Here is a 27173-nt window from a genome sequence, read left to right on the forward strand (position 1 = left end):
AATCCAACGGTAAAGAAGTCATTTTGGTGATTGTGGACATACTGAGTAAGTATGCTAATTTCTTGAGCCTTAGCCACCCTTACGCTGCATATTATGTGGCCTTACTCTACTTGAACAAGGTGTTCAAACTACATGGTCTTCCTCCAACCATAGTGAGTGATAGAGACCCTGTATTCTTGAGCACCTTTTAAAATGAACTTTTCAAATTACAGGGAGTTAAATTAGCTCGATCCACTCCTTACCATCCACAGTCAAATGGACAAACAGAGGTGGTTAACATGTGTTTAAAGACTTATTTGAGGTGTACGACTCATGCCAATCCTAAGAAATGGAAGGGATGGCTTCCATTGGCAAAATGGTGGTATAACACCAATTTCTACACCTCTACACAGATGACTCCATTTGAGATTGTGTATGGAGTGCCACCACCGACCCACATCCCTTACTTTTCAGGTGACTCTAAAGTAGAACCCGTTGATCAACTACTGAGAGATAGAGAGGCTTTGAGAATCATGAAGTATCGGTTGCAGAAAGCCCATAATAGGATGAAGTAGCAAACTGATGGAAACAAGACAGGTAAAGCCTTTGAGATAGGGGATTGAGTGTATATCAAACTTCAAGCTTATTGACAACAAAGTGTAGTGGAGCGGGGTAACAAAAATTAGACCATTGGCTTACAAGCTTGAATTGCCTGCAACCTCTGCTATACACTCTATATTTCACGTGTCTCAGCTGAAGAAGAAGATTTTAGATGTTGCAGTGCCTTCTACTGAATTACCACGAACTTCAGATTCATTCCAATAATAAAGTTACAACTAAGCTCTTGGTGCAGTGGACTGGAGGAACCATATAAGAAGAATTTGTTTATGAACTACGGAAGAGGTTTTCTAAGTTCGATCTTAAGACAAGGTGTTAAGGAAAGTAGAATGTTATAAGTTAAATTTCACCTTTAGGTTTTACTCTTTAAATTGTGTGTGTTGCTATTCTTGCGTAGCGTTTAAGTTGTTAAAGTTAGTTATGCCAAGAAAAGGGACGACACAATCCACGGAAACCGCTTTTGCTGTGTGCTCACTATCTTCATCAATGAAAATGCACAATCTGCTTCTTCTCTCTTAGCTTTCCTTCAATTCTCTTCTCCTTCTCTAAATTCTACCAGATACCACAATCAGCTATCTCAAGTCTGTTTTCACAAAATACATTTTTTTGTATGGGAACGCAAAATACAATTTGATTAGCCTCTAAAAATGGTAAAAAAAACTCTAATTTTATCCCAAATTTCATTTTACAAACAGATAAGAAATATCCATCCATGCAATTGAGTAATGAACTAATGATCAAACATACCAAACCAGCGAGGATACCTGTTTGAATTGCAATTCAAGCTTCAGAACTTTCCCTTTCCAGTTCCGCTTCGCCTTGGTGTTATACATCTTCACTTACTGGCACCGTGTCTTCCGTTAGCACGATTCGCGTCCAACCAATGCTTCGGCTTCCTTGACACGTTCCTTTTCTTCTCTTTCTTCTTTGTCATCTCCGACTAGGTCCCCGGATCGCTCCAGGAAGGAGAAGAGATATTTATAGTCAACAGCGACGGGTTTGGATTCGAGTTGGATAACCCGAAAATATAACCGGTAATTTCCTTAACAATTGAACTTTTATAATATGTTATTGGAGTAGACAACATAACTGGTTCTACCGTAACAACTGTTAGGCCTACGCCTACGCTTTCCGTTCCGGTCTGCTGAGGGCAGATCTGAGTTTGGAGCTAAAAGCTCTGTATCAAAGAAAACAGAAGGAATGGATCGAGTCCTAAAAGCTGCAAGAACCTCTGGTTCTCTCAACCTCTCCAATCGCTCTCTCAGGCATGTCTTCTCATACTACATTTTTTTCATTATCTATCTTCGAAAATGGATAAGAAAGATTTCCATTTCAAGTATTGGTACAATCTACATGAGTTTTGTGTTTCGGATTTAAAACATTGATAGAAAACTTGCCCGAATTCATGTAATTGCTGATACTTTGCCACAATTTGATATTCTTGTGCTTATTTTGTTTCTCCATGGATCTCGATCTTTAGAGATGTGCCGGATGAGGTATACAGAAGTTTGGATTCAGTTGGGGAGGGCGACAAATGGTGGGAGGTAAGTTATTCTGCAAATTTATCTTGTTTAGTGATAATTAGACCTGCAGGCTTCTTTACCAAACTCAATAATTTGCATTCAATTCTGATAATATTTGTAAAATGACAAGTGACTTATTATTGCTTGGGATTAGGCTGTTGAGCTGCAAAAACTGATTTTGGCTCATAATAATATTGAATCATTAAAGGAAGACCTCAGAAATTTACCTCACCTTACTGTTTTGAACGTTAGCAACAATAAGCTCACTGAGCTTCCAGCTGCAATAGGGCAGTAAGTGTTCTAAAATTTGTATACAGATTGCCTTTTGTTCTTCTTTTTTCCACTCTCTGATTTGTGTGCTCTTTACTTTATGGCTATGATGCTTAATAACAAATTGTTTTCTTTTTAATTATTGACAGGCTTCCCATGCTTAAATCGTTAGACGTGTCATCCAACATGATACAGAAACTCCCTGAGGAAATTGGATCTGCAACTTCTCTTGTAAAGTAGGCTTCTGCCCTCGCTTTAATCCCTTGCTTTAATTTTAATTTGGTTTTCTTTGTCCCCTGTTGTCTTTTCACTTTTACGATGGTATGCTGGTTCTTATGCTTGCACGTGTATACATGTGATGCCTTCTTTTCATGGACATGCATTACCTTTTCTGTAAAAGTTGGTTTTCATTCTCAACTAATTCTTTAGAACATCTACTCAATATTCAATGACGTTTCAATCAGTATGATCTAAACTGTAAACATGCTATTTTTCACAGGGGGAATGATTGCCAAAATTTTATGATGCTTTATCACCTAATCGGCATTTTACTATATTTTCAAATTATCTAAGATACCGTTTTAATTAAGTGCATGACAGTCAACATGACAATTTCAAACCAAGATTTATGACATATATGTGCACAGTGCACACGTTTTCTAGCCACTGTTAAGAGTATGTAATTTCATTAAGTGAGAGTGCTGAAGTCGGTTATTTCTTATTGTATCAGTGGAATCTTCTCCCGTTTTAGTCACTTTATAACAATGATTTTTTTCTGTCATAGCCTCTGATAGCAGTGATTAACTTCTGTTATTTTTCATAACTTCGCATGAGAACTGCTTATTGTTCCATATCATTGCTTGACCATCAGCTGATCATGTTTGATTTCTTGTCTTTGATTTTCATTTCTTAATGTTCTTGTTGTAGGCTTGATTGTTCAAGCAATCAGCTGAAGGAACTCCCAACTTCACTTGGAAGATGTCTAGATTTATCTGAATTGAAGGTAATGTCTACCATGATGGGTAATGATGTAAATCCACAGCCTTGTGGTTCGTGAATCTGACATATAACTAACTTTGGAAAGGATCAATAACCATGTGGAATGTGAACTTGAGTTTATCGAAGCTGGTAGATTTGATGCGTTGTAATTTGTAAAACCCTTTTATTTAATGCTTGCAATTGATGCAGAAAACTCTTGTATTCTAATGCTTTTTTACCTTGTTTTTTTGGCAATCAATGGTGGTATTTTTCGTTATGGAATTCACTGATTGATACTATGTAGAAATAATATTGTCTGATCGCGAATCTAGGTTTGAAATTAATGGCAAATTTGCAATTGACTATTACACCTAATACATGCATTAGTGGTAAATCTTTAATTGACTTTTATACCTAATACATAAATTCAGAGCTTTAATTTGGTATATCAATTCGTGAAGAGGAAGGGGGACATATTTTATGGCTTTTAGAATCCTGTCGGTATGTGTATAACAGGAATTGTAGATAATACTTATTTGAAATCTAGTCTTTGCTATTTATAATACTTAAATCTTTATGGTACATATAAAACTTTATTTATGTCTTTTATTGTGCATGATTTCTGATGAAAACTTGTCTATGCTACTTTTCCACAGGCATCAAACAACTTCATCACCAGCTTGACTGAAGATCTAGCAAAATGTTCAAAACTAATGAAAGTAGACCTGGAGGTATTAACAACAAATGATTGTTTATTTATGTTAGAAATAGTCAGGGATGCAAATTTGGATGTCTCCTGTATCTTAAGGAATCTTCTATCCATGCCAGGGAAACAAGCTTGGTCTTCTGTCTGAGAATCTGATGGCATCTTGGACCATGCTTACAGAGTTTAATGCATGTAAATAATGGTCCTATTTATTGAGATAGTTTCTGACAGAATATCAGTTTTCTATTTTACATCTCTTGAATTTTTTTAAACTTTTAATTCTATAAACTGGTGCAGCAAAGAACATACTGACTGGTATACCAGATAACTTTGGAAACCTTTCACGACTTATCCGTCTTGACCTTCACCAGAACAGTGAGTGAATTCACCGAGTATTTTTCTTTCTCAATGTCCAGATACTCCATATCTCCTAAAAGGTTGCCTTTACCTGAGTTTTGCCAGGAATTTCAGTAATCCCCTCATCAATTAGTGGCTGCTGTTCCCTTTTAGAATTTTATATGGGGTGATATTCTAATTCTTCTTGTATTTTGAAGCATATGAATCATATGTTAATTCCACTAAATATTTGTTTGCATTTGTGATCTGAAATTTGCAGGAACAATCTACTGTCTACTTTACCCCCTGAGGTTGGGGAACTTTCTCGCTTAGCAACACTAGATCTTCATTCAAACAAGGTTAATTTTGATTTACTTTATTCCGATATATCTAATTTCTTTTCTGTATTCTTTCCTCAAAATATGTTGAAATACAATGATCTGTTGGATGTATAATCGGTTTAATTGACCTACAAACTACAATTGATAGGATACCATTTTCTTCTAAACTAATACATTGTACCAGTTTATGGTAACTGCTATAGATCTAAAATTTCCTTATGGATAGAGGGCATCTAACTAATAATATGGACCTTCCAATGACTAATTAGACCAGCTTTGAGACATGAAAATGAGCTACCGTATATATATGCCAAGTGATACTATTTATAGTCACCTCTGAATACCAACTCTCTATATTTTGACCTGCTTACTAATTACTTCATGTACATGCAGTTGAAAGAGTTTCCCAAAGAGGCATGCAAATTGCATCTTTCGTTATTGGATCTTTCAAATAATTCATTGAGTGGATTACCCTCAGAGATTGGTAAGGTTAGCAAACTACAAGTTAAATATGGTTCTTATATCTGGTAATTCGTGGATGAAATATACTGGTCTTAGAGGTTACGCATTTGTGTTGTGCAGATATTTGATAATATGAAGCAAAGATAATAATGATGTTTATTTTTAGTCAACGGACGCAGAACGTTTTTTTTTTTTTCCTTCCTGATAGGCCACAATTAATTTATGGGGTCAATTTCTGCCATTCCCACTAAACAATCCTGTGGGCCATGATAGTTTGACAAATGTTGTGCCACTCTTCTCTGGATAAAAAAATAAACGAAATGTTAAAATTTCAAGCATTGAATTCTGATCCGTATGTAAAAGTAGAGTAGGAGGATGGTTTCCATCTCCATGCTTTGAGATGTGAATCGAAATTTTGGAGTGGTCTGAAAGGAAACCGTCTTCTTGGTAGAAGAGGAAATGAAACATGCAGGACTTGCCCTTCATAGATATTCACTTTTAAACGGTCGTACTTGAAATTACTGTTTTGCATATTTCATAAAGGGCAAGTATCATTTGAATCTTTTGGTGCATCTGTTTTCTTTATCACGGCTCCTTTTTTTTTCTTTACTCATTGAGCACTGAAAGAATCTGTTGAATGTTTAATGTTATCAAGAAGCATCTTTTGCCCATTTTGTAGGCAAGATGACAGCTCTTCGAAAACTGCTGCTTACTGGCAATCCAATGCGAACTATAAGGAGGTGTGAGGCATAAAATTAATATCTTTGATTGCTTAACACTTTTTCATATTAGTATGTCAAATGATTTTTCTTTTACTCCCAGCTCACTGGTTTCTGGACCTACCCCTGCGTTATTAAAATATCTTCGGAGTAGATTTTCTGAAGCTGAAGGTAAGCTTGTTTCTTTTCACCTGTGTGACATTTAGTTAATCATTTCTAAGTTTGTTACTCTCTGTGGTGTGGTTTAATTTCCTCACTTTATTTGAGTTCCAAAATTAGACACAATACGAAATTTTGAATTCAGCTCTAAATTTCTGGACTGTAAATCACTTAGGAAAAAATATCCTTTCCATGTAGATTCTAAAGCCGCTACTCCAGAAAAGAGGGAAGTTGTTGCCATGGCATCTCGATTATCCATAAGTTCAAAGGTACCCTTCGTTCTCATTTAAACTTATCCATTTTGTAGATCATTCTAATATTGTCTATATGGAGTTGGAATGGTGATAGAAATTCACCATTTATGAGTAGATGTTGTCTGGTGGACATGATCTCTAATTTCTTCTCCCTGCTAGATTTCTCCTGGAAAAATTCATTTGAAATCTTGCACTATGGCTCCTTGCACATAACTTGAATATACAGATTGTGAATTCTTTGTATATGGTATTCGTATTTCTACTACTGTTTTTATTACATTACATATATGTATATACAGCTAGGGGACACTTTACCCTACAAGCAGCCTGCATCTTTACTAGATACATTACCCTACAAGCAGCCTACATCTTTACTAGATACATTACCCTACAAGCAGCCTACATCTTTACTAGATACATTACCCTACAAGCAGCCTAAGTGTGTTGTAGTAGCAGTCTTGGTCAGACTATGCAGACTATACACTAATTACACTCCCCCTCAAGCTGGAGTATAGATGTTAATCATGCCCAACTTGTTATATGTATATATAGTTAACCCGATTTCTTGGTACGCTTTGGTAAATACATCTGCCAATTGGTCCCCTGTTTTGAAATGTGGAGCTGTGATTGTGCCATCTTCTAGCTTTTCCAGAGTAAAGTGGCAGTCAAGTTCTATGTGTTTTGTTCTTTCTATGTATATGGTATTCGTATTTCTACTACTGTTTTTATCACATTACATATATGTATATACAGCTAGGGGACACTTTACCCTACAAGCAGCCTACATCTTTACTAGATACATTACCCTACAAGCAGCCTACATCTTTACTAGATACATTACCCTACAAGCAGCCTAAGTGTGTTGTAGCAGCAGTCTTGGTCAGACTATGCAGACTATACACTAATTACACTCCCCCTCAAGCTGGAGCATAGATGTTAATCATGCCCAACTTGTTATATGTATATATAGTTAACCCGATTTCTTGGTAACACTTTGGTAAATACATCTGCCAATTGGTCCCCTGTTTTGATATGTGGAGCTGTGATTGTGCCATCTTCTAGCTTTTCCAGAGTAAAGTGGCAGTCAAGTTCTATGTGTTTCGTTCTTTCAAAGAGTACAAGATTGTTGGCGATATAGATAACTGCTTCATTGTCACACCGTAACTTCATAGGTTTTGTCTGAGCAAACCCAATCTCACCAAGAAGATGGCATAGCCACACAAGTTCACACATAGTTTGTGCCATAGCCTTGTACTCAGATTCTCCACTAGATCTGGATACCACACTCTGCTTTTTACTCTTCTAGGAACAAGGTTACCTCCAACAAATACACAATATCCCATAGTAGAACGCCTACCTGTAAGATCTCTTGCGTAATCCGCATCTATAAAACCTTCTACGGTGCGGTGACCATGATTTTGATAGAGTAAACCCCGGAGTCCCTTTTAGATATCTCAGAATATGACTGACAACATCCCAATGTGAAGTTCTAGAATTGACTTACATCACCTACTGCGAAGGAAATATTAGGACGACTGATTGTAAGATAGTTCAATTTTCCAACAATTCGTCGGAAGTAAATCTCCATCATCAATCTTCAACTTCCCATCTGGTATAATAGGTGTATCACAAGTCTTTGCGCCAATCAATCCAGCATCTATGCAATATTTTCTTAGGGTGAGATAAATCCCTTTACGGCTCCGAAAAACTTCAATCCCCAAGAATAATACCGGTCTCATCACCCATAACTAGATGATGAGTAGAACACATAATGATTATAGACACTTCGATGAAGACCAAATTCTTGTATGGAAGCACTGAATCGTCCAAACTAGGCACGAGGAGATTGGTTCAAGCCATACAAAGACCTACATAACTTGCAAACTTTCCCGAACTCCCCCTAAGCAACAAACCAAGGTGGTTGCTCCATATAAACTTCCTAGTGTAAATCACCATTCATAAAGGCATTCTTGACATCAAGTTGATAAAGTGGCCAATTGTAAGTAGCAGCCAAAGAAACAAACAATCGAACGGAGGAGAGTTTGGCAACAGGGGAAAATGTCTCTAAATAGTCGATGCCATAAGTCTGAGCATAAACTTTTGCAACTAAGTGAGCTTTCAGCTGAGCAACAGAACCATCCGGGTTGAATTTGACAGTGAACACCCATTTGCAACCAATAGCACGCTTCTGAGATGGAAGAGACACAAGATCCCAAGTATGATTCTGTTCAAGGGCATGCATTTCTTCTTTCATTGTTTGAAACCATCCGGGATGAGTTAGAATCTAAAGAGGCTACAAAAGACTTGGGGGAGGGCGATCACACATTGTAACATAAAAATGAAGAAATTGGGTAAGTGCAATCGTGGGTACCTTTGCGGAGAGTGACTGTCAACTGGAGCACTTGGAGTTGCATCACTTGAGGAACGTATGCGTCGAGAATAAACTTGACGGATTGGGCGGAAAGGAATAGAAACCGCCTGCTCACTTATAGTGTAAACAAGATAATCATCATGACACTCTATAACAGAAAGAGTTGATTCAAGACCAAAGAAATAAGTGCTTTTGAAAAAGGTAACATAACAATAGACACCAAATAACGACCCAAAGAGGGAGAGTAGCAACGATACCCTTTTTGAGTCCGAGAATAACCCACAAAGATAGACTTGATAGATTTGGGATCAAGTTTGGAGACTTGTGGTCGCATGTCTTGAACAAAACAAGTACACCCAAAAACACGTGGTGCGAGAGGAAATAAAGAATATGAGGGAAAAAGAAGGGAGTATTGAATCTGACCGTTGAGTACTAAAGAGGGCATATGGTTGATGAGAAAATAGGCCGTGTTCATCGCATCTGTCCAAAAAACTTTAGGAACCTGCATATGAAACAAAAGTGCACGACAAACTTCTAATAAGTGACGGTTTTTACGTTCAACAACACCGTTTTGCTAAGGGATAATGACACAAGAAGTCTGATGAATAATACCATGTTGGGAAAGATATGATTGGAAAGTGCTAGATACATATTCTTTAGCATTGTTACTTTGCAAAATACAAATAGATTTGTTAAATTGTGTGCGAATCTCAGCATCAAAGGCACAAAAGATAGTAAATAATTCTGAACAGAATTTCATAGGATAAAGCCAAGTAACACGAGAATAATCATCAACAAAGGTTACAAAATAATGAAAACCAAGTTTGGACACAACATGACACGAACCTCATACATCAGTGTGCACCAAATAAAAGGAAGACTCAACATGTTTATTGATCGCGGAGGATACAAAACTCTATGATACTTAGCAAACTGACAAGCTTCACATTCCAAAGTAGAATCACGCGGAAGACCACAACATAATTTTAGCAAAACTGTAAAAGACGGATAACCAAATTGACAGTGAAGTTGTAAAAAAGATGCGCTTATGTAGGCAATGGATCTTGGTACCTGTTGATGAGTTGAATCAAGTACATACAATCTATTTACCAGGTTCCCTCTACCAATAATTTGCTTCGTCCCAAGATTTTGAAAAAGACAACAGGTAGGCTAAAAAACAACACAACGAAGTCTTGGTAAGATAATAAGTTTAGAGGAAAATTGGGTAAACCTAAAACCTATGAAGCACGGACTCTTCCCCGGGGCCGCCGTGGCCGTGTCGGACTCGCCGGGACACGGCGGTGACATGGGACACGGATGGGACTCAGTAGTGACACGGATGGGACTCGGCGGGACACGACGGGGACTCGGCTAATGGTGAAAATATGTAACAGTTTAGGTTTTTTTTTAAATCTTTTAAAACCTATGGTTCAATCACAAAATTTGACAAAAAAAACCTAAACTCCATCTAATTCTCACCTGTGTATCGCAATTATAAACGCTTAGGGCTTCTTTCTCTTCCTTCTTCGATTTGTTTTGCGATTTACGATTCTCATGTGATTTTATCTCCTGCGACTGTGCTACAATTTCATCTTCTTTCTTCATCTTCTTTCTTGTCGTTGTCTTGTCTGATTTCATCCGTACCAAAATCCTTGCTATTAGAGAATGACTTATTTGTAATTTAGCAAGTTTTTTTATATATTTTATATATATATATATATATATATATATATATATATATATATATATATAGAATTAATTATATAGAATTTGCCGTGTCTCGCTGCACCCGTGTCTCATATTTTCTAAAAATGCCGTTTGCCGTGTCCGCACCCGAGTCGGTGCTTCATAGCATAAAATAGATGATAAAAGAATAATAGATGTTGGGTTAGCTATCCCTTGTCCAATTACAGAAGCACTTAAGCCATTGGTTAACAGATGTTGAAAAGAAGAAAGGATACCTTCGTTACCAGTCATATGGTCTGTAGCACCAAAGTCAATAACCCAACTACGAGAGGAGGTGGATAGACATGCAACATGATCCTGTATTAGCAAAACTGGAGGTTGAAGTTGATGGCTGTTCTGCATCATAAGTCACAGAAAGTTGCTGAGCCCGAGCATACTTATCTGCAGAAATGGTGACAAAGGACGGGGTTGGTATACTGCCACCTTGAGTTGCAATATTTGCAAATCTCCTGGGAGCATTCTGTTCCGAGTATTGATGCGGTTTACCATGCAATTTCCAGCATTTTTTCTTAACATGCCCTTCTCCCTCACAGTGATAACAAGTATGGGGGGAGCTACAGTTGCCACTAGAAATTGCTTATCAATGCTACCATGTCAGAAGACAACGAACTAGAAACCATTACGCCATTCTTACAGACATTAAGTAAACGAGAATAGACTTTCGTGAAGGACGGAAGTGTCCCACTCGTCAACAGCTGTGTACGGGCCACATCATATTCAGGACCTAAACCCACCAAAAAGCACTGACCAACAACACGCTCCTTCTGTGCTTGCATTTGTTTCACGTCAGATACAATTGGAAACATACTGTTCTTTTCCTCGTATGCCGGTTTCACTTTAGTGTAATATTGCATAATAGATTTTTTTTTTGTTCTGCACGATAAATTTTTATTAGTAACATATGAAGATGAGACATATCCTTTTTGTTAGCATACAGAAACTCCAAATATTCCCATAACTCCTTAACAGTTTCACAGTGAGTCACAACATCATCAGTGGGATCGAGAGTGTTTTGAATTTGATTAAACAATTTGTAATCCTCCATTAACCATTTCTTATGAACATCAGCATTTGTTTTAGGCGGGGGATTATCATTTAAATGGTTTTCTAAATCTGCACCATTGACAAACCTATGTATAGTGCGTTGCCACCGAGTATAGTTTTGACTTCCAAGTAATTTTCTGTCTGTAATTTTGGAAGAGCCTAATGTGAATTCGGTGACAATTTTCTTTTCACCTCTGCCATTAAACTAATTTAGAATAAGGAATAAATATATTTTCTTTCCTTTTTTTTTTTTTTCCTTCCAGCAGTACACCTAAATTAAAAATGAGTAAAACACCAACAATTCCACAACCTAATACATGGTGAACCGAGAGAGGAAGAGAAAAGAAGGTTCAAGGAAGGACTTTCCTGGCAAAGGCGAGTGGACATAATGGCCGGAAATCGGATTCCGACACCGCGAAGGTAAAACGGCGCCGCAGAGGAGGAGGCACGCGCCGGTGCGTGGTGGCGGAGTAAAAAGTTGCAGAGCGCGTGGGGCTCACATGCAGGTCAGACGGTGGTCGGAGGCGGGGTAGGTGACTGGGACGGGTGGTGAGATAAACTGAGGTCTTAAAATACACTCAAGAGACCCAAGCTCTTCCCTGGGAAATGCTACCCAGAAACCAAACTAAAAGCTCTTCCCTGGGAAATACTACCCAGAAACCAAACTAAAAAAAGAAATTCAGAGAACCTAAGGCTCTGATACCATGTGAATTCTCTGTATATGGTATTTCTACTACTGTTTTTATTACATTACATACCCATATATATATATATATACAGCTAGGGGACACTTTACCCTACAAGCAGCCTACATCTTTACTAGACACATTGCCCTACAAGCAGCCTAAGTGTGCTGTAGCAGCCCTTCAACAGTCTTGGGCAGACTATACGTTAATTACACAGACAATTTAAGTTATTCAATAAGAGGTTTAAAGATTTAGAATGGCAAAACTTATAAAAGTTAGGAAGAAGTTTGATGACTTTTGTTCATGAAATTGTGTTCTTTGTTTAAGGCTGTGTCTGTGTCAATTAGTGATTCACAGTACTTAAAATATTTACAAGGTAATAATGTTCTACTGGCACTTGCGACATTTTAGATGTTGTAAATTTGATTGATTAATAGCATGCACTAGTTTTACCTTCCCCTCAAACCTTGTGACAATGGAACTCGGTCTTGGACCATTGGTCTTCATATCATGTGAGGCTACAAGCTAAGCTGAGTAATTACTACCATGCTGTTTACTTGCTTTGTTCAGCATGAAAAGTTGTTAATCTTAGAATAGTGATTCTTTTTGCCTTACATGTAATTTGTGGATTTATTTATGTATTTGACATTTTGACCTCAGTTGATGTTTGTATTTCAGGAACTTTCCCTGCAGGGATTAGGTTTGAGCGATGTCCCATCAGAAGTATGGGAATCAAGTGAAATTATAAAAGTTGACCTTTCTAGGAATTCTATCCAAGCACTGCCAGCTGAACTGTCGTCTTGTGTTTCTCTCCAGGTAATCTCTGTTTCTTTTTTTTTTTTTTTTTTTGTTCTTATTTGTTTTTTAGTAGTTTTTCAACTGAAAATGTTATTCTTTTGTCCTTTCCGCTACTTTTTGGTTTCTTATTTTAGAAACTTTTCATAGAAGGTCACGAGCAGGATTCAGAAACTGATCTATTTAATTTTATAAGATATATGCATGTTGTACTTGGAAGATCAATTAAAGCATTTGAAAGATAATATCTTAAGCGTCCATTACATTGAAACTAATATCATTTTGTACTTTAAGCTGGGTGGTCTGCTGCAAACATCTTGTCTCATAAACTTTTTCTTTTGCTATCTAAGATTGTTTCACATGTTCAAAATTTTGATTTTATCAGCTTGTAGCTCTAAATCATAACTTCATAAGTTACTGACTTGAATTATATTATTTAGATTTGGACAATTACACAAGGCTCTATGAAATGTCACCGACTCATGTTCATTTATAAAATTTGCAGACTTTGATTTTATCCAGAAACAAGGTCCAGGAGTGGCCTGGTGCAATTCTGGAGTCACTTCCTAACCTTTCATGCTTGAAGCTGGACAATAATCCACTCCGACAGGTGAATTAAGCCTTTTTTTTGGTTATTTATAGCACTACGTTTGAGAATATTCATAGCAACATGAATATGATAATTTGGTTTCAGTTAAAGAAACAACAACAAATTTTGAGTTGCATGTGGTTGTGTTTGTGCATTGGGATAGAAAATTACCAACCAATAATCAAAAACTTGAACTTGTCAGTTAGTGATTGTTAGGAATCCTTCTGTTAGAGTTTAAAATGGTTGTTGTCAGCTCCTGCTTGTAAAAAGTTTTCTTCAGCTTTTCCTTCTCAAGCCCATCCCTATTTGGCTTAACAAGGTTCCATGTACCATATGCCCTAGACTAAAAATGGAGGCAATAGGAAGGACAATAGGGCAAGGGCGGGGGTGGTATACCATTCCACATGGACCACACTCTTCCACTCTACCCTAATAAGAAGAAAACTCTTCAAATCCCTGTCCCCAGAAGCTTCCAATAGGCGCTCCCTTTCGCCTTTCTTTTCTTCCAACAAAAGATTTAAGTTTTTCGTTAAATATCGGTTAACTACAATATAAATTGAACATTACATACTTTTTTATGAATAATTATTAGATAAATAATTATTAGATAAATAAATATTTCATTACTACATCTAGGGTGATGAGGGATAATACCCATTTAGGAAGGAAGCAGGAATTGTCTGTCCAGTTTGGGCAGATTCCTGGCGGGTGTGCTGAATCAATGCACCATTTCATCCCTAGATGGAACTAAAACCCTGCCCAGATACTAGTCCTTTTGGGCGTATTTAAAAGGTTATTCAGCTGCTCTCTTATTGTTCTCTTGCTATTCTGTTGTCTTGCCCTATATATCCTCTGATGGATTTCAAGTTTTCCTTTTGTGTTTTCTGTATGTACCTGTTCTTAGTTGTCCTTGAATCATCCATTTATATCACTTGAAATGCAGATTCCATCAGATGGATTTGGAGCAGTTTCAAAGCTTCAGATTCTGGATCTAAGTGGTAATCCAGCTTCATTACCTCCAAATCCAGCGTTTTCCAGTTTGCTGCATTTACAGGAGCTTTATCTAAGGTCAGTGAGCTTGAAATTATGAGTTGATGTGCATATATATATATATATAATTGTGTTATATTGTATGTTTTTACAGTAGCTTGTGCCTGTATGTATGTTCCTGCAGCTCACTTTTTTTCTTTGATACTAAACTATCAGTTCCATAATCTTAATTCTTTGCTAATTTTACAGGCATTTGCAACTGCATGAAGTGCCTGCAGATATATTGAGCCTACAACAGCTGCGAATCCTTGACTTGAGCCAAAACTCTTTACAATCAATACCAGAGGTAATGAATTTGATTTTTGGACAAAAAATTGTTCAGCGCACACAACCACCTCTTGGTTAAGAAATTATCGAAGCCAATGTGTTACCCTAATTTCACTGTTGATATAAAGAAGATATTTAGAAAATAATCCAGTGCATACATGTATTCTTCACCCTTTTTTCCTTTTGTATCCAGCTAATTTTAGTTCTTATGCGGTTTATAAATTAATGTACTGTCTCTAATCCACTTTCTTGTAAAAGAAGGCTGCATTGCCTTCTGTAAGCAAGTTGCTTGACCATGTTAATTTGCTATGCAGGGTATCAAAATGTTTACTCGTCTTACTTTGCTTGACCTGTCAGACAATAACATTTCGGCACTCCCACCAGAACTGGTCAGCATTCTAATTCCTTTAACCACTTAGGTGTGAAATTCTATGTTCGAAACATTATAAACATATTGGGAGATGGTTAGATTTTGGTGTTATCTGTTGTAGTCTCAAATCTTCATGATGAAACCTTTTGTGTGGTTAACTGAGGGATGTAACTATTTCCATATGAAGCAAACAATTCCTGGTATTTAATAAGCATATGTATAAGGTTATGGTTTATAAGGAATCACTCCTTTTCTAGCTGTCGAGTTACAATGTTGTGAACCATAGACACTTGCATAATTTTTATTTATTTATTTTGGGTGTATGGAATGCTCAATACTATGCCATGGTTCATATATTTTTAGAAAGAAAAACCACCATTAAATGTTGTTATTGAAAATAATCTATATGTTTAGCGCCTTTTTTTTTTAAATATAAAAACTAGGGTAATAGTCGAGTCGAGCATTTATCTGAATTGAGTTTGTGTATCTTTCAGGGTTTGCTTGAAGAAAGCTTACAGGGTCTGAGACTTGATGGAAATCCATTGAGAAGGTATGTCAAGCACTGCCATCATTCCTTAATTTACTTTAATTTAGTTGGTTTCTAGAAAGTTGTCATGAATAAAGTCCATGTACTACTAATTAGGTTGATTTGTGGTTTAACTTTCTGAAATAAGAAGCCAATGGCTGCTCAAACCCCTCTAAGTGAGTGAATTTTTTTTTTCTTTTGACAAAGGATCATGTGTTTATTCAGTACATGAATAAGAATTATCCTGAGGTGAAACTTTTTCGCAAAGAACAGTAACATTACTTGAAAAAGATGAGAATCTAACAGCATCTTAGATAAAATAGAATGCTATTTCCTCTTCTTCCTGATACTTCAAATACACTTGTTAATTTTCGGTTCCGCTCTTTCAACAGCATCCGGAGGCCTATTTTAGAGAGAGGAACAAAAGCTGTTCTAAAATATCTCAAGGACAAGATCCCAGAGCAGTAGCATGTAATTTTCGAGAGCATGAAGAAGTATTATTTTTGTTTGCCTGCTCTGGCTTTCAGTCAAGAAAACAGTGCCAATGATATTTCCTTGTCTGGGAGCTTGAAGCAAGAGCTGGACGCGTAACGTTTACCCCCCGAAAGACAGCTTGTAACATATAGACGAACAAATAATTATGTTGGTACCTTGTGGAGGGTTGATGTTTGAAGTTGAATGTAACACACACAGATGTGTAGAAACAAGTGGTTATTGTGATACTTTTCATAAATCTCTTTGAAACATATACACTAGAATGCATATTCCGGACTGTTGATTATTTTGCAAGCATAACATAAATTTGAACTAAAGCAGTTACTACTCTTGTTAAAATGTTCACCAAAATAATTGCAGTAGTTGTTGCATTAACATACACATGGCAAACACCAACTTAAGACTAGATAATATCATGTATTTAGTTGCAGTGCTAGAACCAAATATTCAGATGAAAATTTATTACTAATTAATTAACCAATTGTGTGAGTACTTTTGAAATTAAAAGATATCCTTAAAATTGATTTACTTTTTTTTTTTATACACATTAAGATTGATATGCTTTGATTCATAGTTTAAAATCATTTTGGTATCATGATGCTCATAATATCCTCAGTAAATGATAGTTCTCAGGAATGGTATTGGGGTCATGAGCATCATGGGGGGTTTTCTGTGAGAAGTTGTTATAAGATGATTGTTAATGAGCCTGACAATGTGGAGTTTGGTGGCTGGAGGAAGTTATGGCGGATGAGAGTGCCGGCAAAAATTAAAAACTTGATTTGGCGAACATGCCATGAGGTAATTCCTACTGTGGAAAATCTTGCTCGACGGTCGGTTGTGGTGCACGATTTATGCAGGTTCTGTAGCGTGGAGATGGAAACAAGTTTGCATATTTTCCGCAATTTCTGATTTTCTTGTGCCGTGTGGGGTTCTGATTTCAGTCAAAGTGTTGGTGGAAGGTCTGGGACGTTTCCTGATTTCAGTCAAAGTGTTGGTGGAAGGTCTGGGACGTTTTCAGATTGGATGTAGGAGATTTTGGGTTGTTGTCGGTGGAAAGGTGCTGTTTATGGATGTAGGAGATTTTGGGTTGTTGTCGGTGGAAAGGTGCTGTTTATGGGCAGCAGTAGTAGTCTGGAGCATCTGGTATAGCCGAAACAGGTTGATCTGGCACGGTGAGAATCCACAGGCAGCAAATGTCTTCTAGATGGCGTGCTCGGTTTTATGGGCATGAGTGTTGTTCTGCAGGATAGTGCAAGCTGTTTTTATGGGGGAATGGTGAAGAGAGTGCTGGGGAATTTTCTTCCAAGGGAAGCGGAGGCAGTAGGATCAAGGAGTCGCTTAGTTGGGCAAAAAGTCGGGGTATGGATAGGTTGATTGTTGAGTCTCATGCGTTGAATGTGGTTGAGGATATTCAGCAGCCGCATTATCAGTCTGCCTATGGTACTCTTATTGAAGATTGTAAGAAGTTACTAGCCTCTTTTAATAACGTTGCTGTCAATTTTATTGCTCTTTTTGTGAATGAAGTTGTTATGCTCTTATTATTCATGCAAATCATTCTTTGTCAGAACTGAAAGAGTGGGTTCTGCCCCTACGGATTTTATTGTGCATTTGTTGTTTCCTAATTCTTTTTAATATATCCATTACTTTTTCTTAAAAAAAAAAAAAAGCAATCATTTTGGTATGTAAAATGTAAAAAAAAAAGTATATGTATATAAACTATTATTAAATATTATTATCAATCTTAATAATATTTTTATAATAACATTTTTTTATTTTATTCATAAAATTTATTAAAAATAAACAGTTGTATATCTCTCCTAATTTTATAATTGCTGTAATATTTTACATTTACTTTTTAAGGGATTAGGGTTAAATTTAAGATCATGTTTTTTACAAAATGATACAAATTTAACACTAATATTTCCAAGCAAAATTAAATTTAGCTATACGTTATTGAAAATTTGAAAAGACTGTGATAACATTGAGATATTATCCAAAGGATCAAATGAGATATTTGCCCAAAACGGCCGTGTATTGATCACCTGATACTGGAATGCCATGGCGTATCAAGCAAAGGGATCTGATGGGCGGATCACCAAGACTCCACCACATGAGATCCGTAGTCAAACCTATGTGGAGATCCGCCATAACCCCTCGATCCGCCAGCTGAACAACTGAGCCGATTCCTCAATAAAGGCCATTAATGAACTATTAAGGAGCTAACGGACATACTTAAAGGAAGCCAATAACTGCCATTAATGGAGCATTAATGGAGACTTTCTAGTTACTAAAGGTTACAACTCCATGACTATATATAGCTTGTATCTCAAGCTATCAAGGTACACATTCACACAATCCTAGCAACCCTACTTTGTCAATTCAGTTTATTCCTCCTTACTTTATACTGACTTTGGCATCGGAGCTTCCCCCCGTCGAACCCAACGACGCCCCCATAAGGACGGAAGCTAATCGGAAATTCTCCACTAGTCATCAATTGGTGCGGTGAACGTGGAACCCTAACCAAATAAGGGTTTCGTTCATATTGTAAGACATGACGAGTGGAGGGTCTGATGCCTCCTCAGGGATTGAAACGCCCTTAGTAACACCATCAGCCAATCCTGTTACGAACGCTGGTCGCGTTGATCCCTCCTCAGGGATTGAAGCTCCTACGGTACATGGTGAGGGGAGTATGTCACCTGATACATTTCTTGAAATATGTGCGGGATCCATAGGAAAAGAGTTGGGCCCTAAGATGGAAAGCCGCTTAAGGTCGTACATGTTAATTCCCCCGCTTCGTCGTACAACACCAACTCCTACGGCATCCCAATGGAAAAATGTTGCCATAGGACCAAACACTCGTGATTCTTCATTCTTTCACTCTCAATCTACGGATTCCACAGTGGTTACTTCCGTCGCAGCCGGTAACCCACCACTCAATCGGCAACTATTTTCTGATGGAGCGGAAGGGAGTCGAAGGAATGATCAAACTTTCCCTGAGGGACCAATAAACCCTAGAGTGAATCTGGGAGGATCAGGTGCCCCTGGTCACCCACGGTCGAATCTCCCAGAAGGCGGATCGGAAGGACGAAGGCATAAAAAGCGGAAGAAGGGAAATGGCAGGCGATCAAAATCACCATCACCTCCAAGACATAGGTCATCTCAACGGGGTAGATCTCCCCCGCCCTCCGTTCGTAGAAGAAGTAAGAGACCAGTCGAGACACCTCATCCGGATAGGCCGCAACCAACATCGAACCAAGGGGAGGCCAGACAGGCCCCTCCTGGCGGACTTTGAGGGGGAGGTGGGCGCTCGCCATCAGATCCGTCATCCGGCTCAAGCTCTTCATCCTCTCCGAGTAGGTCCCCTAATAGGAGACGTCCCAGAGCGGATCAAGGCAATCTGGCAGATTTAGTTAGAGCTGAGGTGCGCCGCTAGAATGAAGAGAACATCAGGCATAACCCGTTCGCCAATCGTGATTCACCCTTTACGGCGTGGATCGAAGCTGAGGAGACAGATAGGCACTTTAAAATTCCTAATATCCCCGTTTACATGGGCGCGGACAACCCCGAGGCCCATGCCAGAAAGTACCGAATGTTGCTTAGCCTTAATCGAGCCAGTGAAGCGGTATTATACCGGATGTTTATCACCACACTAGGAGGACCTGCTTATGATTGGTTCCAATCTTTACCTCCCGGATCAATAGACAGCTGGGATCAATTGAGTAGAGAGTTTTGTGCCAAATTCGCCGGATGCATCCCTCCAGTGGTCAAATCGCGGAAGCTTTTTGAATTGAAACAAAAAGCAAATGAACCCCTCCGAGAATATGTTGACAATTTCAACAAATTGTGTATACGAATTGTTGATGTGGATGTCTTCATGGCGATGGAAGCTCTAGTGAAAACACCACGTGTAAAAGCTTGCAAGAAGATCTAATCAGAAAGAAGCCCAGAGATATGGCAGAATTGATAGAAAGATGCAAGGATTTCATGGAGGTGGACGACATCCGCAGGGAATCAGTATCTCTGCCTAAGAAGGACAAAGGAGAATCTCGTAGACGGGATAAAGAGAAGGACAAATATCCTGACTCGTCATCCAGAGGCAGGCGCAGAGGCTCTAAAAACAAATCGGCATACGTATCATCATTTACACCATTAAACGCCTCCAAAAGCGAAGTGCTTATGTGGATAGAGAATAGCCAGCACAAGCGGAGCATTTCATACCCCGAACCAAAAGGGGGGGAGTACACCAACACAGCAAAAAATCCCAAAAATTATTGCAAGTACCACAGGAAGAATGGCCATGATACTGACGCATGTTGGGAGTTGGCCAGGGAGATAGAAAGGCTTATAGAAAGGGGAAAACTAGACAGGTTCGTCCAAAATGATAACAAGAAAGGAGATAATGATAAGTCAAGGGATGATCAGAAAAAGAAGGCAAAGGGGACCATCAATGTCATAGCAGGCGGACCAGGATATCAACCTCTGCTGAAGAAGGCAAAGACCACCGCTCTAGATAGAGCATCACTCAATCGCCCTTTTGCGGACGTAGGCCCGGAGGTTCCCCCTTACGCAGATGCTCTAGTCGTTACCATGATGGTAGAAGGATGGGAAATGAAAAGAGTAATGATTGATACTGGAAGTTCGTGCAATGTCATTACAAGAGGAGCATTCGCCAAACTTATGGTCGATCCTGTCCAAGTGGAAACCACTATTGTGGACATCCTAGGAGTAACGGGGCACACAATCCAAATGAAGGGGCAGGTAACGTTAGATTGCGAGTTGGCGGACGAAGATCAAACCTGGAAGGGAGATCTGGAGTTCTCCATTATAGATGGTCAATTAGCCTATAATATCATCCTGGGTCGGCCTTTCATCTCCGAAGCAGCGGCTCTCATCTCCATCCGCCATCTCACCATTTACATCCCCACGGCCAAAGGAGGAGTAATGGTCAGAGGAAATCAAAAAATTGCTCAGGAGACGTATTCGGCATCCTTGATGATTCGCCCACAGTCTAAAGATGAGGAAGAAGAGGAACTTGTCACAATGGCTCTGGGTGAAATAGAGATGTACCTTATAGCGGATGAAAAGCAGGTACGAATTACTAAAGGGCTAAAAGGTGAGATTAAAGAGGCTATTACAAAGGTTCTCCATGAGTCAGAAGATGTCTTTGCTTGGAAAGATGAGATCCTCCCAGGAATTAATCCGGATGTGATCACTCATAAGCTCAATATTACCGAGGACGCTGTCCCAATAGCACAAAAGCGAAGGAATCATGGTCCCGAAAGACAGAAAGTAATAGAAGAAGAGATTGCGAAGGTTAAGAAGGCGGACGCCATCGAGGAAGTACTTTACACACAATGGCTGGCGAATGTGGTGCTAGTCAAAAAGGTAGGCGGATCATACCGCATGTGTATTGACTTCACCGATCTCAACAAAGCTTGTCCCAAAGACAACTACCCTCTGCCATGTATTGATATTTTAGTAGATGGGATCGCGGGACACGCCATGTATTCCTTCACTGATGTGAAGTCGAGTTATCACCAGATCCTGATGGAGCCTTCTGACAGAATCAAGACTTCGTTCGTGACTCACCAAGCCACCTACTGCTTCAAGGTCATGCCCTTTGGGCTTAAAAATGCAGGGGCTACCTATCAACGGATGATGAACAAAATATTCGAAGAAAGCAAATGTAATAACTTTTCTGTCTACGTGGATGATATGCTCATCAAAAGCTCCACTGTAGAAAAGCACGTAGATGATATAAGAGAGATCCTAGGTGTACTCCGACATCACAACATTAAACTGAATCCAGAGAAATGTACCTTTGGGGCGACATATGGAAAATTCTTGGGATTCATGATCAGCCAGAAAGGAGTGAGTCCAAATCCGGATAAAGTTAAAGTAGTCCTGGATATGAAAACACCACAGAACATCAGAGAGGTGCAACGTCTGAATGGGCGTATCGTGGCCTTGGGCAGGTTCATCTCCTGTTCGGCTCGCAGATGTCAACCCTTCTATGAGGTAATCAAAAAACAAAAGACATTTGAGTGGAATGAAGACTGTAAGCAAGCCTTTAAAGGGATCAAGTGATTTCTCACGGAACCACCTCTGATGAGTCGGCCCCTGAAAGGTGAGAATCTCTACATGTATGTTTCAGTTACAGATAAAGCTGTTTGCACAGTCATGATCAGGGAAGAGGATGGACAGCAGTATCCAATCTATTATGTGAGTAAAGTGTTAAAAGACGCCGAGACCCGATACTCCAAATTGGATAAAATGGCATTGGCTGTTGTCACCACCTCCATACGCCTCAGGCCCTACTTTCAGGCACATACTGTCATAGTCCGTACCAGCATACCCATGAGGAAAGTATTGCAAAAGCCAGAAACCTCGGGAAGATTGATGGAGTGGGCGATTCGCTTAGGCGAATTTGATGTTCGTTACGAAAGTCGATCTGCTCTGAAAAGTCAAGTCTTGGCAGACTTTGTGAATGAATTCACTGAAGAAGGTATGAATCTCCCCAAATCTAAGGTCGAGGAATGGATGATGTATACAGATGGGGCTTTTTCGGCGGAAGGCGCAGGAATAGGCATCGTGATCAAAGGTCCCCAATATATAAAACTGCATTACGCAGCAAAATTGGACTTCCTTGCAACCAACAATGCAGTGGAGTACGAGGCCTTAATATTGGGACTACGCCTGTTGAAGGAAATCATTCCCGAGCGGATCGTAATCTACAGTGATTCCAAATTAATGGTCAACCAGGTAATCAAAAATTTTGAGGTGAAAGATGACATTCTGGCCAAATATGTTGAAGAGGTTAAGAAACTGCTGAACCACCTCGAAGCTAAAGAAACCAAGTGGGAACTGATCCATGTTCCCCGAAGATCTAACACCGAGGCTGATCACCTAGCTAAAATGGCTTCAAGCAGAGAGCATTGGGCGGATCTACAGTGCCCGTTCGAGGTCAAGACATCACCGGCATTTGCCTCAGAAGAGGTATCCTTACTTGCATCCGTCGAAAGTGATTGGAGGTCACCTATTCGCCAGTACCTGATAGATGGCACTCTGCCACCGGACAAAGAAGAAGCTCGAAGGACGGTGAGGAAGGCTGCCTATTTCTCCATGATAAATGATTGCTTGTACAGAAAGTCTTTTGGCCATCCCTGGTTGAAATGCATCGTGACAGAAGAGAGACAACAGATCCTCAAAGAGTTGCATGAAGGCACATGTGGAGCCCATGAGGCGTCCGCCTCCATCTTGAAGAAGTCCAGATTAGCAGGATTTTATTGGCCCACAGCAGAACTTGATGCCCAAAAGTTAGTGGAGTCTTGTCATAATTGCCAGGTGCATGCAAATGAATCCCACATAGCTAAACACCTTCAAAGGCCCATCATCAAAGGTCGACCCTTTGCAGTTTGGGGAATTGATATCGTTGGTCCCTTTCCTCCTACCAAAAGACAAAGAAATTATGTGGTGGTGGCTGTGGATCATTTTACTAAATGGGTAGAGGCCAAAGCTGTCTCCTCTATCAACGCCGAACGAATGGTGGAGTTCATCAAAGATAATATCGTTGGAAGATACGGGGTTCCCCACACGATTATCACTGATAATGGGACGCAATTCAATTGTGGAGAGTTCAAAACTTTCTGTGAAAAGCTGGGCATTCAGAACAGGTTCGCCTCTGTTTACTATCCCCAATCTAATGGGATGACTGAGGTCACAAATCGAACGATCGTGAAAGGAATAAAGAAAAGGTTGGGAGAGCATGATAAAAAATGGGCGGATCAGTTAATGAGCGTCCTATGGGCGTACCGGACCACTCCACGAACGGCCACGGGCGAGACACCATTCGCCCTTTCTCACGGCGTGGAAGCTGTAATTCCTGTTGAAATACAGGTCCCCAGTGACAGAGTTGCATTCTATTGCGAGGATGAAAATAGCCAAAGGTTAAAAGAAAGTCTCGATCAAGTGGAGGAGAAAAGAGAAAAGGCGTATGTACGCATGGCAGCCTACAAGCAACGGATCGCAGCTTATCATGATAAAAATGCAAAGCTTGTAAGTCTGAATGTGGGAGATCTCGTGCTCCGAAAGGCGGATAAAATCCAATCTATGGAAGGAAGAGGCAAGCTGGGAATCACCTGGACAGGTCCATACAGAATAATCACCAAGATTGGGTCCTCCACCTTTAAAATTCAAGACATGGAGGGGAACACACTGCCACGTACGTGGAACATCCAGAACCTCCGCAAATATTTCACCAGAAAATAGAATGTAATCAAGGTCTTGAGTACTCTTTTTCCTTTAGTAAGTTTTTATCCCATGAGGTTTTTCTTATTAAAGGTTTTAATGAGGCTCACATGTAAGACCCACTTGCTGTAATAAGGCACATCACCATTCAATAAAAAGCAACTTTTGTCCTCTCAATTCTTTTTTAAGTATTTTCTTGTAGCAATATAAATATTCCAGATTAAAGAAGGGGGGCCAACAAACGCATTCATCCCCACACATAGGATAATGCTTTCTCCTCAAAGATAGGAGAACAATCTCAACGTCATATCTATCTACCTCAAAGATAGGAAACGAATTGATCCCTGTCAGAGATAGAGTTAAAACATTTCTCAGACGTGAGATCTTTACACTCTCATACACTCTTTCCGAAAAAGAGTCCAAAGTCCTAGTGGCGGATTGATTCACCTCAAAGACTGGAAGCCAATCGATCGCCTAAGGCAGCTTAACTTCCTCCAAAGGAATAAAAGCTCCAAGCCTTCGCAAAGGCTCACACTCTGAAGTATGGCTGGCCACCTACTTCGACTCAATCCTAAAAACCTATAGATTTACTTGTTGAAAAACATAAAGCGTTAAGTAAATGGTTATAGCAAGGATTAAAAATTGTACTTAGTTTTACAAATAACTAGACATCTAAAGGAGCATTCTCCTTAGCATCTTTTGCATCAGATGCGCCCTCCAGCGAGGCTTCTTTCTCTACAGAAACAGTACCCTTCTGAGGAATAGTACAATCAGTTATCGGCTCCTTACTCTTATCACCCGCCTTCTGAGACACTTCACCAAGGTCCTCTGGTTCAAGATCGACAAGAGGTTTACTCTCTTCGGCGGATCCATTCATCACTTTGTGAATCTAATCACGGATGTAGTCCTTGACGTCCGGAATTTTACGATACTTAAGACAAACATCTACGTCAGGAACCACGAACTCCGGATCTATAAAATCAATCTCGGGGTGCGCCAGTTGAACATACGCCATGATCCACTCGCCATAGTAGTAAGCTCGTTCCCCTGCCAAGATCTTCGTGTCCACTAAAGCAGCCTCATGTTCTTTAGCATCCGCATCAATTTGCTCCTTCAATTTAAGGATCTCAGCATCCTTACTCTCATTTAGGGCAATAGCGGATGTAGCGTTCGCATTGGCAACATCGACCTCCTTCTCCAACCTTTCTATAGTTGCATTGTCCGCCACTCCTTGAAGGAGATCCGCTTCCATAGCACGCATACGGGTGTATACCTATCAAGGAAAAATCCAATTCAAGCGAAAGAATAACAACAAAACTCTCCCTAAAGGAGATCACTCTTTCATCCAAAAATACAAAAAGGATAGAAGGAACTTACCGTGAGAAGCTCCGTTTTTCCCATCTGGACATGGGCTGATCCTGAGATCTTATTCTGGCTCTCCCGGACCTCCCCTAGTTGGCCAAGAGCTTCGTTCAAATCATTGATGACAGATTCATTCCTCAGAGATCCTTTGTCACCATATTTGGCGGACCAGCAACCTCCCAAGTCCGGCTTCACCAACTATGCAAGCATTAAAAAGCAGAAAGTAAGATTCAAGTAAGAGAAGAGAAAATGATAAGATCGACATACCTCTTCGAGTCTCGCCATTGGTTTCACGGCTCGTATGGCATCCGCCATTAGCTTTCCTCCACTGATGGACACATACTTCTTCTTCTTTGGGAGAGGAGGATCAACCAATTCGACGGCAGGTCATTTCTCAGCACTCTTGCGAGGATCTGCTACCCACCCCTTCTTTCGAGCCTCTTCCTCCTTTTGTTTCTTGCGTATCTCTACAAGGGCGCGACTGGCCTCAGACAAACCCCTGGCAAGGGAACAATACAATAATCAAGGTTCAAGGAAAAACAAAGTTACCTTCATCAAGTTGTGTAAACTTTACGTAAGAGATCTTGTCCCATTCCCGACGGATCAAGGGAATGTCATTCATCATTGATAACTTGCTGGATCCGCTTTGATGTTCTTTGCCGGAGTTACCTGCAAAACAAAACCGGAGACAGGATCTCCGGAAAAACTCTCCGACGATCAAGTCAGTTTTTGTAAGAATGAGTCTATAATTTAGCAATAGCTCTGTGGGAAAAAATGTGAACGTACCTTCCCCCTTATTCTTAAGGCCTTTTATAGGTATTTTTGGGTAACCGCCGAGGGCGGTTACTCCTTAGTGGGCCACGTTCTGAGGGCGGTTCCCCCTTTTTAGGCCATGTCCCTTTCGTGGTCTTCATGGCAACGAACGTGGTTCTGAGTGGGAGTCTTGTCGCTCCGTTTAGGAATTAGGGGCGGTTTACTCGCTGCGCCCGCTTCCTTCATTCGGGTCCCGTCCAATCTTAGCCCATGGGGCTTTAATATGGGCTGGGCTTGCGAAATGAGTATAACCCGTTTTGGGCTTCGCGGGTTATCACATGCCTCCCCCTTGGTCTAGCAAGAGCCCTTTTAGGGTCTTTTTATAGGGGACGCTTCGTCTTTGTCCGATTATTTCAAAGTTTTTGAATTTGTGCATTTCCCCTCTTTCTTTTTCTCCAGCGTCGACCTTTTAATTCCGTTACTTCTTTTCCGGCGTTGACTTCTTAATCCCGTCACTTCACTGTGTT

General features: G+C 39.7%; 1 protein-coding gene across 1 annotated transcript; it reads left to right on the forward strand.

Moving 5' to 3' along the window:
* The first annotated feature begins 1014 nt into the window (after positions 1–1014).
* On the forward strand, positions 1015–16570 carry LOC136218887 (plant intracellular Ras-group-related LRR protein 6). The gene is made up of 22 exons (XM_066006053.1): positions 1015–1631; positions 1712–1862; positions 2078–2141; positions 2275–2411; positions 2540–2626; positions 3318–3393; positions 4025–4099; positions 4197–4266; positions 4372–4449; positions 4537–4597; positions 4691–4769; positions 5145–5235; positions 5893–5953; positions 6036–6103; positions 6290–6360; positions 12871–13008; positions 13493–13597; positions 14520–14644; positions 14816–14912; positions 15208–15282; positions 15758–15813; positions 16182–16570. Exons 2-22 carry the CDS (start codon positions 1798–1800, stop codon positions 16255–16257), a joined length of 1755 nt encoding a protein of 584 aa, XP_065862125.1. The 5' UTR covers positions 1015–1631; positions 1712–1797; the 3' UTR covers positions 16258–16570.
* The last annotated feature ends 10603 nt before the right edge of the window (positions 16571–27173 follow it).

The sequence above is a fragment of the Euphorbia lathyris genome, chromosome 2 (genome assembly GCF_963576675.1).
Source record: "Euphorbia lathyris chromosome 2, ddEupLath1.1, whole genome shotgun sequence".
Classification (NCBI taxonomy): domain Eukaryota; kingdom Viridiplantae; phylum Streptophyta; class Magnoliopsida; order Malpighiales; family Euphorbiaceae; genus Euphorbia; species Euphorbia lathyris.

Coding starts and splice junctions, on each gene's coding strand:
- LOC136218887 (XM_066006053.1), top strand. CDS start 1,798: ATGGATCGAGTCCTAAAAGCTGCAAGAACCTCTGGTTCTCTCAACCTC. Junction 2,412..2,539: donor CTTCCAGCTGCAATAGGGCA/GTAAGTGTTCTA, acceptor AATTATTGACAG/GCTTCCCATGCTTAAATCGT. Junction 5,236..5,892: donor TGGATTACCCTCAGAGATTG/GTAAGGTTAGCA, acceptor CCCATTTTGTAG/GCAAGATGACAGCTCTTCGA.